This window comes from Chaetodon auriga, chromosome 10 (genome assembly GCF_051107435.1).
Source record: "Chaetodon auriga isolate fChaAug3 chromosome 10, fChaAug3.hap1, whole genome shotgun sequence".
In the NCBI taxonomy this organism is placed as follows: domain Eukaryota; kingdom Metazoa; phylum Chordata; class Actinopteri; order Chaetodontiformes; family Chaetodontidae; genus Chaetodon; species Chaetodon auriga.
The window spans coordinates 16678592-16691953 of record NC_135083.1 but is presented as its reverse complement, the minus strand read 5'-3'; the positions used below and the strand labels follow the sequence as shown (position 1 = coordinate 16691953).

The 13362-nt window shown below is 41.1% G+C and overlaps 1 protein-coding gene across 4 annotated transcripts in view; it reads left to right on the top strand.

Annotated features, from left to right (window-relative positions):
- The first annotated feature begins 1532 nt into the window (after nucleotides 1-1532).
- Nucleotides 1533-13362, top strand: part of cntn3a.1 (contactin 3a, tandem duplicate 1) — a 74549-nt gene continuing 62719 nt past the window's right edge. For 2 of the 4 annotated variants that reach the window (XM_076741154.1, XM_076741153.1), the window contains exons 1-3: nucleotides 1559-1850; nucleotides 1954-2077; nucleotides 10261-10404. In XM_076741154.1, the coding sequence (XP_076597269.1) occupies nucleotides 10350-10404 (55 nt within the window). In that variant the 5' untranslated portion in view covers nucleotides 1559-1850; nucleotides 1954-2077; nucleotides 10261-10349. Of the gene's footprint in view, nucleotides 2078-10260; nucleotides 10405-13362 lie in introns of all 4 variants that reach the window. The other 2 variants (XR_013077719.1, XM_076741155.1) reach the window with 2 other exon arrangements.

Genomic DNA, 13362 nt, shown 5'->3' with positions numbered 1-13362 from the left:
GGAGGCAATCAACAGAGTGCATTCACAGTCAGGGACGAAAGTATTGGCACCCCTCTGGAATTGTTGGTTTTCTAGCAAAAGTCGCACACTTTTGGAGGTTTTTTGACAAAATAACCAAACCAGGATCATTTCAATAACTTAACACAACTAAAACAACAATTGGTTTCCCCAAATTCAACACAAAATACCACCAAAATGCTGTGGGAAATGAAAACTGCATGGTCAAAAGTATTGGCACCCCTTCACAACAACTGTCTTTTGTACTGTTAAAGCACATTCTCATAGTTAGAATCTTGTGTAACTGCCAAACTTATGTTCACTCATTTGTATGGTTTTGGTTCAGGATTCTGTTGACTGTATCTTCTATTACCAAGCTCCAACTGCATCTGGGGAAAAAAGTGCAAAAATATTCACTATGTCATTAATACACACACAAAAAAAAATGCCATAAAAGGCCATATTTTCTAAGATGATCATATGTCTTTATGAAAACTCTGAACTTGTTAAGTGATAGTGGCTCGACACTGAAGGCCAGTAAAAATAGATAAATAAATAAAACAAGGCTTCAGGTCACTCTTTTCCCCTCACAAGTTTAGCATCTGTATTTAGTATATGAAGTTTCCTAAAATGAACACTAACAAAGTACATTTACTCAAGTGCAGATCACAGGTATTTGTACTTTACGCAAATATTTCCATGTTAGAATATTTCAATACTTCTACTTCACTTTCAATTCAGAGAGAAATATGGCACTTTAAACTCCACTACATTTGTTTGACAGCTGTGGTACTTTGCAGATTAAAGGTTCTGCACACCTAGACAGGTGTTTTCATTCATTGTGACTGAACAGACCTGCAGTATAGTCAGACATGTTGGGTGGAACCATGCTAGGCATTAGGTTGTCCCGCCCTAATAGGCTGAAAACAACAGGGGCAACAGGAAGGAGAGAAAGATGTCAATCAAGCACAGTCTACACAGCTCTGAGAAGAGCGTATAGGCAGTGTAAGTCAAAACAGCTGTGTCTGTGAACAGTAGGTCTGAGGCAATATAAGATTCTTTCATTCAAAATATATGATCACAAAATACCATGCATTTGTAGGGATTAAGCTATCAAGCAATATAATAAGTAGGGTAGAATTGGCTCTCCATTGACTCACCACAACATTAAAATGCTGCTTGTACTTTAATGCATCAGCAGCAATAACTCAATATGTAAAAATACAATACTGAATGGATCCTGTCTGCATCATGAGAACTTTTACTTTTGTTACCTTAAGTACATTTCTTTGTCATATTTACGGTTTTTAAAGTCAAATTTTGATTTCAGGACTTTTCCACCAAAGAGAATGGAATATTTGTTTTTGATTCCTTAATTCCCTTAAAAAAAACAAAAAACAAAAACAAAACTCAAAACAACAATCATGTCAGAATTCTTTAATCCTACATCGTGAGGACAGGACATCGTGGAGAACATACTGTGAACCTGCATTGTGAAAAACCAGCCTACTGTAAATCCACCTCTGATGTCCCATGTGCCACTGCCGCCGCGCGCGCAGACAACTACAGTCCTCACCCTGTGGACGAGCCGGACGCACACACTGAACGCCGAAGACCGCGAACACCTCCTGCTCCCGAAAATGAAATTATACAGCGAAATTTAACAGCATTTACCCCGCAGCCCTTTTCGTTAGAAGCCGCCGCTGCGGGTTTGGTTCGTATCAGCCTGCCTGGTCGCACCGCCGGGGTGCCCTAAATGAAAGTGCCGGGGACCAGCGCGTGGAGAGCGGGGAACCTGGCTGCTAGCAACTACTCGGACTCTGAAAGCTCCGAGGGCACTTGGGGCGGAAAAGGTGACCGCCAGCGTTTCGGGTGACTGCCTCCGAAGAGGGGAGAGGAGAGTTTGAGTCCGTTTCTACGAGAGCAACCTCTCTGAACGTCTTTCTCACTTTGCAGAGACGAACTTCGCTGTCGCCGTCGACTCCATGCTGCTCGGCTGAAGGAGTGAGGAGATGCGCGGTGTAACATGGATATCCGAGAAGGGATAAACATCAGCAAACACCGCAGGGGACGCACTCAGGTAAATTATTACAACTATTTGCTCTGCTCTATATTCTGTGTAAACTCTCTTTTTTTTTTTTTCAACATTTCCAACCCATTATTCCTTATCTTCGTTTTGTGCTGCTCTGAAACGTCAGTGTACAGAAACTTCCACTTCAGGTATCGAAGACAATTACAGTAACAGTGTAAATCCTACTGTTTTAAACAGTCAACGACAAATATCGTCTCGCTTTTTTTTTTTTTTAAAGACTATGCTCATTTTGATTTATCTCACAAACAACTGTAGGCAGTACACACACACACACACACACACACACACACACACACACACACACAGCATCATGCCACAGCGTGTTATTGCACATGCATGCATGCATGTGTTAATGCCATTATTACCATGTGTCAGTTAGAAAGAAACAAAAAAATTTTTTTTAATAACTGAAAAAAAAAACAAAACCTGAATGTAATTCTCATGTTCTTGTTCCCAACTGATTTGTACAATTTCCACATAACCTATTAAAAGATAACAGCATTCTGTGTTCTCTAATTGCCATGGCCATCATTTATTCCATGCATTTTTTTTAAAGAGGGCACAAATCCACCTATCAACTCCTCCTCATTTAAATCCTCTGGCAGAACTCATTTGTCGTCAGTGATCAACAGGGGATTGGACTCAGTCCAGTCTCATCATCTCTCCCTCTCTTTGATTGCACCGAGCTCAGAGCTTGATTGCCGTTCAGATTGTCTGAAGTCCTTTGGCGTGCGACTCCGTTGGAAGTAGTTATCCTCATGAAATCAAGTGTCCATATGTTTGAGGGGGAGCTGCCTCGCACATCATGATTCTGCTATTAAGAAAATTAGAGGTGGCTGCAGGATAGGCGTCTTTTGACGATCAACTCTTTCCTGTCCCGCGTTGTAAACTGTTTGTGTCGTGTCCCCCTCTGTTTGCAATTAAATCTCAGTGTTGTCTTTTGTTTCATGTTGACATAATGCCAGCTGGATGTGTCCTGGGCGTAACACTTACTACCAAATGCCGCGGTTTAATTCCCCGCATAAACACTACTTTGGAGTGCAGTTACTCTTCTTACCTTTTTGTATCCAAGTGTTTGGAATAGTAGAGCTACTACACATCTCCTTGGGGACGTGTGCTTATGGCAGGACACGTTTCTGATGATGTCACTGCCTCAGAAAGAGGACGAGGAGGGAGGAAGATGAAGTTCGTAGTACCTACTCATGTTCATTTTTAATAGGGGGATGGCCCAGTGGAAGCACCCCCATGTGTTTCATGTGTCTCTGTGTTCCTCCCGCTGTTCCATGATTACACGTTGTTGCTTGTCACTTTGATCATGAAGGTGATGCTACCCCATAGTGTATCTAGGCTGCAATATAGTATAGAATTGAGTATTTATAATATATAATTTAAAGAATACTATAGATCCAGGGTGAGACTGACAGAAAGGTGGGAATGAGAGAAAAAGTCTGTCATTTCAGCACCACGGAGAGCGTCATCGATTCATCAACACAGCAGTTAGACTGCTGATATTCAAAGCTCAGTCAGAAAAAGGAGCAATGAGTTAGACTAGACTAACATTCAACTGAACACCCAATCTGCACCTGCACCCTCTCTGCTATCATGGATGGAGAGGGGGCATGGCAGGGGGTTAACAAAGGGGATGGCATCCGCCCTCATTCCCCCTCAGATCACCTACTGATAGCACCTCGATGAACGCAGTCTGGTCTGCGTGAGAAGTGGGAAACCAGCACTAAAGAAGGTTAATGTGGGCAAAATGATATGCATTCTGTGTAAGCTCTGTAAAGGCTGTCCTTGTCCAACATTTTAACACAACAGATATGCAGAGATGGTAAGAAGATCCACAGGGATTCAGTTTTATGTATCTGCTGTTGATTCTTCTGCAGTGGACCAACAGCATTTTAACTGCAGAGCTAAGCTATATAATCTTTATAGTTTACTCAAATCTAAGTGCAGTTGGGGCAGTTATAGCTTGAAGCAGCATACTAAATTCTACACCGAATCTACAATATGTGACTCTTTTCTTATTAATAAGTATGATAACAGCAGCAAAAAGCATTTGTAACATACGTTTATCTCTTGCCTTCAAATGTTTAAAATCGATGACCCTGATTCGTATGAACCCTAAATACTTCATTCTTTTGTTGCATGTGTTGTTTTTCTGTTTCTCATGCACATCTGCTTCGCGGGGTACTGCAGAGTTCATTGTTCGACCTCCTCCTGTGCTTGAGTGTGCGACATCCTCAGAGACATGATGAGGAAATAAATTTTCACCTTTTTGGTCAAATGTTCAAATATGAACGTATATATGTTACATATACAGCGAGTGAATTGGACCCAGTGTGAGTGAACTGAGAAATGGATGTACCCTTGATCTGGACCACTCAAACATGGAACAAGCAGCAGTTTCTTTGCTCTACAACTGACGCTTGCGCTGTCTACTACTCTGTTGAAACTGCATATTAAGTAGTAATCATAGATGTGTAGTTGGAGCATGAACTGCATTTACCGTGGAAAAAAATAACCAAATACATGAAGACAAACTGTCTCAACATCGTAATGTGTTGCTGATGGATATCACAGCTAGTAGTCTCCAGGGACAGCTCAGGAAACATATCAGGAAGGTAATAGATGCAGGAAAAATATTTTTTTTACTTGCCCTTTATTTCCTGTTTTTCCAAGCAGGGAAAAAGACATGAACTTCTTGCATAGTGAAGATGTCGTGCTGACATTAGATCATATGGAAGCTGCACTGTTTTGAAGATTTGTTTTGTGATCAGTGTTTCCATCTTGTGTAGACGCCTTGAGCCACTTAAGACGGGTTTTTTGTCTGTAAGTGGATCTTTCATTCTTCACAGTGGTAACAGCTTACCCTTTCTCCATCCTGGGCTTACGGTTACCTCTCATGATACGTAACTGCTTCCTTCCACCAAAGTGTTTCGACAAAGACCTAAATCTGTGCATCTAATGAACTATTAATTGGCAGGCTTTTAAATCCTCATGGGATCCTTAATTAGTGCCTTTGTAAAGGCAGGTGCACTGGAATTGTCAGCTTCTTGTGTCTAAAACACTTTCAGTCAGACCATCAGTTATAGGATAAATACACAGTATGCCTGCTGCAGGTGCCTAGTCGGAGCGATTAAAATTGAGGCCAGCCACATCTAGATTATTTCCAATAAAATTAAAAGTCACAATCATCTATTAATTCACTTACATCTATTATGTATATTTATAATGAAGGCATGGCATGGCAAGTTTAACCACTTACTCAATAATGCTAAAATAAGCATGTAATTTGATGCATGGGTCTATAATGATGTTTAAATAATTACAATATACTGTTTTTATTTTATTAAGACTTGGGCATAGCACACATGCAGGCAGGAAGACCCTTTCAACATACTCAGTTGCTCTTGTCACAAGGGAGATTGGGATGAGTGCTTTCATGGAGAGCCCCTGGTGTGGTCTGGAGAAATGAAGAAGCTGGCATGTGTTATGTCATGCCTACGGCTTGTGTGCTTAGATCAAAACACCATTAGTCTCTTTGTCTTGTGCCACTGTTTGAGGTAGAATCTTGGCTGGGGAATACATTGGCACTTCCTTGACGACCGTGGTGTGTCATTTGTGAGGAATAAAAAAAAATTGGCTTGGCATGCACAAAAGCTTCAGCTCCAGAAAGTTTTGAACTTATTGGTTGTGTGCGACCAAGATTGGCAGAGAGATTTTTAGGTATTTTGGTGGCTTTTTTTGTAGGATCAACAGACGTGACGACAAGTTAACATAGAGCAGGGAAGTTCTATGATGCAATAGAAAAACCTTCAAAGAACAGCAGGATAGTCTTGGTATGCTGTATTAATAGCTCCCACAACTAAATAAAATAAGAAAATCTTAATTGCTGTTTTGCATGTTTGCTTTAATAATTGAATATTAAATATAAAAGGCCATTCCAACTATAAAACACTCTCATCTGATTAGGACTTGATATCATTATCGCCACCACTCTTCCACAGAGCTGCTTGGTAAATCTTTGATTCATGCATGTGGTGAATCAAATTATGCAGGATTAAGTAGAAATTCCACGTTCCGTACTACTACTAGTCTCAACTCACCACCACCAGAAAATGAATTTTAAATGACTGGAGGCACTCAGAGCCGTGAGATGAGCCTCAAATGCAGGAAAACACCGATCGAGCTGGTGTCTGCGGATTGAGTGAAGTCACAGCTCAGGTGATTAAAGATGCAGCATTGTATGCCATTTTTCCCTGGTCTTGTCTCATTCCTGCAGAGTGTGGGAGTCTATTCTCATTCATGATTTAGAGCTTGGGGGTGTGGGTGTGTGCGAGCGTGTGTGTGTGGGGTGCTCGTGCATTTTAGTGTGAATTTTATCTTCATCTGGACTCTTCAACCAATGGGACCTGGAGTACCCTTCTATTAATACATTTTTGAGCCCTGAAAAATTGATGGCAGTGGAGAGATCGGGTGTAGTGGAGAGGGTCGAATCAACTGCCATCACTGTCAGCCTCTGTGGCTGACTGAACTACAATCTGTGGTTTATCAACTCCAGCTGGTGCTGTCAGAGGAGAACAGGAAAAGGGGTGTCACTTTGACAACACTGAAATTTGGAGGACGGCTTTGTCTTCACAAATCTGAGGCTTCCCTCAATGCAGCTGCATTTCCTCAAAAGTCAAATGAGATCAGGTGCTCAGTTCTATATCTAAGCTTTCTGCTGTTCCAATACGTGACATTGATCCCATGTGATTGGAAGTTCGAGTACATGCAATCATGAACAAAGGAACGCCACGTTTGTCCGCAGTGCAGGCAAACTAAGGTGAGGTCTTCTTATTCCTTGTTTTTTCTGACCAGCAGTCAAAAAACTAAAGATACTCAGTTAACAATGAAATAGTAGAATATCCTCACATTTGATTAACCTGTATCAGGGAATGCTTAGCATTTTTACAGCGTGACAAATAACTGAAATGATTAATATACTATCGAAATCGTTGCTGATTAATCTTGAAAGGACAAATGTGCTATAATATTGAAGCCTCAAAAAGGACTATACATCATCTAGTATGTTGGTTATTATGATAACGTGACATTTGGGCGTTTTACACATTTTCCCCTGAAACTGGAAATATTTATTTTTACCTACAGAAGTCAGAGATGACATCTCTGAGCTGCACCTGACATTTTGCAGAACTCCTCTTGCCTCTAATTAAAATGTTTTGATCTCCCAGAATCAATCACCAGCGATTTTGCACACTTTCAGAAAGCTCATGTCAAAGCTTTTGAATTTCGCAGATAGCATTTATATTTTCCCCAGAAATTGACAAGTTTGTGTAAGCACTTGAGTGGAAATTTCAGTTTCATAGCAAGGAATATGAAGCACTTGACAGGGATAATGCTGCATGCAGCCCGTCACATGGTCAGCAGTGGTTTAATCATTGCCCAGAAAGAAAGTAAATTTGTTAATGTGTGTTATTTATTGCGCTGAGATTTCGTGTATTATTTTCCCTTGGTGTCATCTGCATTTGTGAAATGAGAGGCTGATCATCGCCATTGTGTTACATTTTAATGAAGATGAGCTTGTGCAAATTGGGTCAGGAAATGTTTAGGCCAGGACTGTCATTCCAGCCTTAATCATATTCCATTTTTCAACCCTTGGCTTTTTCCAGAGACATGAAAGAGGTTGGAACTTGAAAGGCAAAGTTTGAAAGCCTTCCCTGTCATTAACTTTCATTTCATACAGCAAACAAATGAGAGAATCGATTAGGGATGAAAGTAAGTCATTGGCCTTGCCACCACCACTTAAGGTCAGAAGGGTGATTAATTTGTACTGAAGAAGGAAGGCAAATACTGCTATGGACACCCCGACTCGCCTAGTCATCATCTGAGATTCTTTGGATCAAAAGGCTGTCTTTATCCCCCCCCCCCCAACTCCGCTGTCTGATGTTTCATGTCTCAGGGCTCGCTGAGTAATAGAGATCAAGAGATTGCTGTTAGGGGCCAAGAGATACCTTCATGAATGGGGTCTCTCCAGTTCACACGTTCTGGTCATGTTCGCTAGTGGTGCTGTCAAGGCCGGATGAATTCATTTTAGATGACCAGACCGTCACATATTTTCTCAATACAATTACTTGTTTCTGGAAACATGAAGCATTTGTCACAAGCGAATCAGTGTCAAATTACAGCAAATGTTCCGTCTGCAGCCGGAGGTGACACAAGTATTTACTTTGGCAGTCAAAATTTGAGTCTAATTTAGTGCAGGTATAAATGTTAGATCCTAAAGCCACAGTGCAGGACTTTTACATATAAATGTCTGTTGCGTTTAAGGCCTTCCCAGATCAGTTCACACAATGCTGATTTAGCCTGTCACCACCGGGTAAAGCTCTCCGTGTTTCGCAGCATACCGGAGGGTTTAAATCGGGTGTCTGTGGTGACATTCCAACGCTGGTGCAACAATACTGATGTGTTACAAGTCAGCCAGCAATAATTGGTTTGCGTAGGTGTAGAGCAACCACAGGTACGGCAACTAGGAGTATGACTGAGCCCATGGTGTCATGAGCACGTCGATGGTGTTTGTGTAATTACTGTCACTGCCAGAGGGGGGACAAAGTTCAGCACTGCAGGTTTAAGCAAACATTTGAATAAGCTGGTATAAGTGTTAAGTTGGAATACAAAGTTTTGCTGAATTTCAAGGCTCCTCTTTTTTCTTTTAAAGACATTGTATGGAGTAATTTATTCAGCACATCTCTCACAATTATTCCCTGAAAGGAGGAGCACTCCAAAAATATCCAGGAGCAGAAGAAGGGATTTGAAGTCTCTCTGTTTTATTATTAAAAGCCAACATTTACTCATGACATTTGCATCCTAATAACCGCAAGATAAGTTGGAACTTAGATGACATTCTAAACCCAATCTCCATAATGAGATTTATAGGGGAAAAGTGTTGCCTTTAATGGTTTAGTACACGCAGAAGGAAGAGTAGTGTAGGCGAACGTGTCAGGGACGCAGTTGATATATTCACATAAGCATCAGTATGCTCTGTCATGCCTTTCAGTGGTGCAAAGATAAGAGGCGAGCTGATAACTGAGAACTATGAATGTGTAATCTTTCAGTTGTCTCTGCTTTTTTGGCACTCGGTCTTGATAGACTATACTGTATGTTCTTATTAATTTTGTCCTCTCATTTATTTCAGCATGCTGATGGTGTGTAGTCAGAGGAAACAGTGCCATCAGTCAGTTAAATGTACCAGGAAGAGTTTGAGCAAAGACAATGCCTAATTTCTTCCCCTCATCCTCTCTCACTCCATAACCGGCCGATCATACGCAAACATTTATCTGCTGCTTTATCAGGGAGGATCTCAGCTATCAACGTGTTGGGGGCGTTGGAGTATTTAGAGAAATAAATACATCACTGTTTTCAGTGACAGCAGGAATACGTCTCATTATCATTTCACAACTTTTTTGGGACTTCATTTGGGTCTTAGCAGGGATAAATTACGGTTTAGTCCTTGAGAAAATCAATTGTATGAGTCTCCCGCGGGACTGAAAATGGTTTTGCCCTGCGTACAGTCATCTCTTTATGTCAGAAATACATAATCCCTGCAGCTCAGACGAATTCGAGGAGCCAGGACAGTACTTTATTTCATGCTAGGGATGTGTCTGACAACCAGCTTGCTTTTTGTTTTGTCTCAGCAGGTTTGAGTACAACCGAGCGATCCCTTTATGTTTCTCTTGCAGACATGATCCCTATTATGCAATGTTAAGCACTCTTAAGCAAACTCTACAGCACGAGTGTTTTGTAAGTGCTTTGCTTGGACGAATCATTGTGTGTGTTTGCACGAGTCAGAGCAGTTTCTTGATTATTCTCACAGATAAACATTATAACCCGACTATCACAGTGTCTGCAAGTCAAAACACAGCTGCTGCTCACCGTCATCTGGATCTGAAATGTGTTTGCAAAGATTAAATGTTACTAACAAGTATTTTGTGGTATGATTAGGTTAGGGGTATGATTTTTTACCATTCTCTTGTGTTTTATTTCATTTAAGTCACTGACTAGCAAACAAGGACAATCATTGTACTTGTGAAATAAGACCATCTGATGAGACGAGTGGCCGGTGGTTCTGAATCTCTAATGCCCCCACCCCCTTTCTTTTCATTTGACAGAAGAACGGTGAAAGTGCTGGAAAGGACAAAGCCAGGATTCTACACACCTGTGATTGGATGTGAGCTTGTATTGACCTGAGACCATTAAAATGGAGTTGCTATGGAAACTTATACTGCTGCTGTCATTGGTGGAGTGTCTGTCAGGTAAGCCTCCCAAACATGCACTTTTTTTTGCGTTGTTAGCACAGCGCCTATGAATTGTTATTTATAGATTTTTTTTGTGATGGCGGCTCGGCATACAGAACAGATGGCACTTGAAAGAAAAATGGAAAACTAAAATGTTTTATGGCAAAGAGCGCCCAAAGCTTTCCACCAATTTTACAAATGGCAGGAAAGGTTCACCTTGTTGTTTTTTCATTGGCAGCTCAAGGCAGCAAATCAACATTCCTTCAGTTGTGCAAAGCAGCTTTCTCTGTTTTTTTTTCCCCAGCAGTGAATCCTGATGGAAAAAATAAGCCAGGTTTCTGTCTCTGAAAGACAGTCCCTATCTAGCAATTGAATGTGCAGTCATTCATTTTAAAGAGCCCCTCAATTGTTGCCCTAATTGAGATTGCACCGGTAGTAGTGCAGAAATCTTGTCATTGATCTTGCTTTTAATGAGAGGCCTAATTTTTTTCCCTTACAAAATGTTCAGGGTCAAATGCTCATTCTCTTCAGAGCGTCTGAAGCTGAGACATGATGAATAAGGACTTTGTCGCATGTGCACAGTATCTTGACGAATGAATAATCTTTCATGTTGCCTTGCTCCAAATCAGCAGCCCCTCCTCACAGCTGGGACCTAAAATAATTAGTGTGTGTGCGTGTGTATGTGTGTGTACTTGTAACTGTCACTGTGTGTATTTGTTTGTGCATGTCTCTTTTCAAAAGCACAACAGCACGTCGGCACCTAAATTTGCCTACATGGCAATTAGCACCACTTATCACTAAATCCAATACACATCACTGGATGTCTAATGAGGCTTTCCTCAGGGAACTGTGACTCACTATGGGATTACGATCTAAACCGCTAGTTGGGATCACGTATTATGTCCTACTTAAGCATTCTGTTAAATATACAGATGAGTGAATGTCTATGACATTGGTGAAAATTCTGCCACAAACCTGACAGATCTGATTTGATCTGACAAACAGCTTCACGGAGACGATTCAAGTCTGCAGTCTGTGCTGCACATGAGACACCAGCCACAAAATGTTCTCTCGCAATCATGAGGTGCAGAAAACACATTCAGAGTTATCTATTCAAAGCAAATTAGTGCTTAACAAAGGAGCAGAGGGCAAATCGTTTCTGAAAAGCATTGCTTTGAGTGAGGGCTGAAGGCTGTGTTGCACAGCCCTTGCCTCACTCTTGAGGCTCACACACAGTTGGTAACACAGAGTATCAAGCATTAATATTCAGTATGGGGTTACATTACATATGCTCTGCTTGCAAGACAAGTATGGCGCAATATAAAGATAGACCTCCAAAGCCTCAATGTTCTGAGAAAGACACGATAAGCATTTTAGTATGCTGATGTGCACTACTGGATAGAGAAAGCACAGTGTGAGGGCGTTAGATAGGTGCTTCAAGGTAGGCTATTTATCTAGACTCAGAAGTGTTTGCTTTAAACAGTAGGCATCGGTTATGTGGGAGAGCAGTGGGGCCAAGGGGAAGTCATTCCCGTGGCGAGTTCACCGGGAGTTAACTAGCTCTCCTCCCATTCCTCCATGAGGACCTAGAAAGTCTTGAGGCAGAGGCGTGTGCTGTAGGTGCGTTTGTGTAGTACGAAAGGGAGAGAGAGACAGCAAGGGAGCAAGGAAGAGGCGTTGAGGTTCGGCTGGATGAGGTTTACCCCACACAGACACAGCTAACCTCTACACAGCAAGCCACCTCCAGCAATGGATCAACAGTCTCCATCTGACAAAAGTGGTTTTGTCGTGCAGTCACAACATTGTCGGTGGAGCATGTTCTCAAAGGTGTATTAACAGGAGAGCGACATTTTCTAACGTAAGGACTGCAGAGAAGAGATGAAATTTCTGTTCAGTTAACATGCTTCAATATTCAAAAACATTCAAATAATATATCATATATAAAATATAATAATATATAAGAGATTTGGTCAGTAGAAATGACCAAGGCCCTACAAGGGAAATAAAGACCCTGCTATGAAGCTTGCTGTACACATTCCCTCTTACAACACAACCACCAGCCAAAAACATAAATAACTTAATGCAAAATATTGATCTCAAGTATTTATAGGCATCTGCCTAAAAACAGTTGGCAGGAGTGAAATCATAGAAACATCTGTAGTTGGCATTGAAAGGCTACAATTTAGCAGGACTGGAAACATAAATGTAAACAAATCCAGTAAGATTGCTGCTCTAACCAGCAATCACATGTGCTGTTGGAATAATTGGGAATTAACATCAGACAAATCTTCTGCAGTCAGTTGAGTGGCTGCCTACCATTTATTTTTTGGTACAACGTCTTGATAGACTTAAAAAATCAACAAAATCTCTTGGACTTGTTGAAAGTGGAGTGATATGATTAGATGTCTAGTGTTCAGAAATCACTCACCTCAGACTGTGTTGATTGGCCAATCAGAACTAAATATTCAACAAAGCTGTAATGAGTTTTTTATTGTGCCTAGCTGAAGTGGCGTGGCACAGCAGTTGTGCCACAGTCGCAAACGATGCTGGTTTAATGGTTTTGAATGTCGAGTTGAGTTTGTGGTTGTGCAACTGGAAACTCATAAGCATTGAAGGATATTTTTACGTTAGTGTATCTCAAAGCAATTCTGACATATCCGTATGTACATTACAAGTGTAATGTGTCACTGTAGTTGTTCCATCTGCTCATACTGATTGTGTGTCCCCAGTCCTCATTCTGAGTGTAAAACATTTTTCATATTTCAAGCTAATATGAGCTTCAGCAGTCTGAGTGGGTCAACTCTTGTGGGCATCTTCTAAATTGGTCCAAAATTTCCTTTGTTTAGCTGCTTCCCTGGACGGCGTGTGCTTGCTGAGGTGCGGAGAGGCGTAGTTACAAAAAGGTGACATTTTGTATTACAAAGACATAACATTAGAGGATGCCTGCTTGATTTGTCTAATTGCTACAATTCCAAC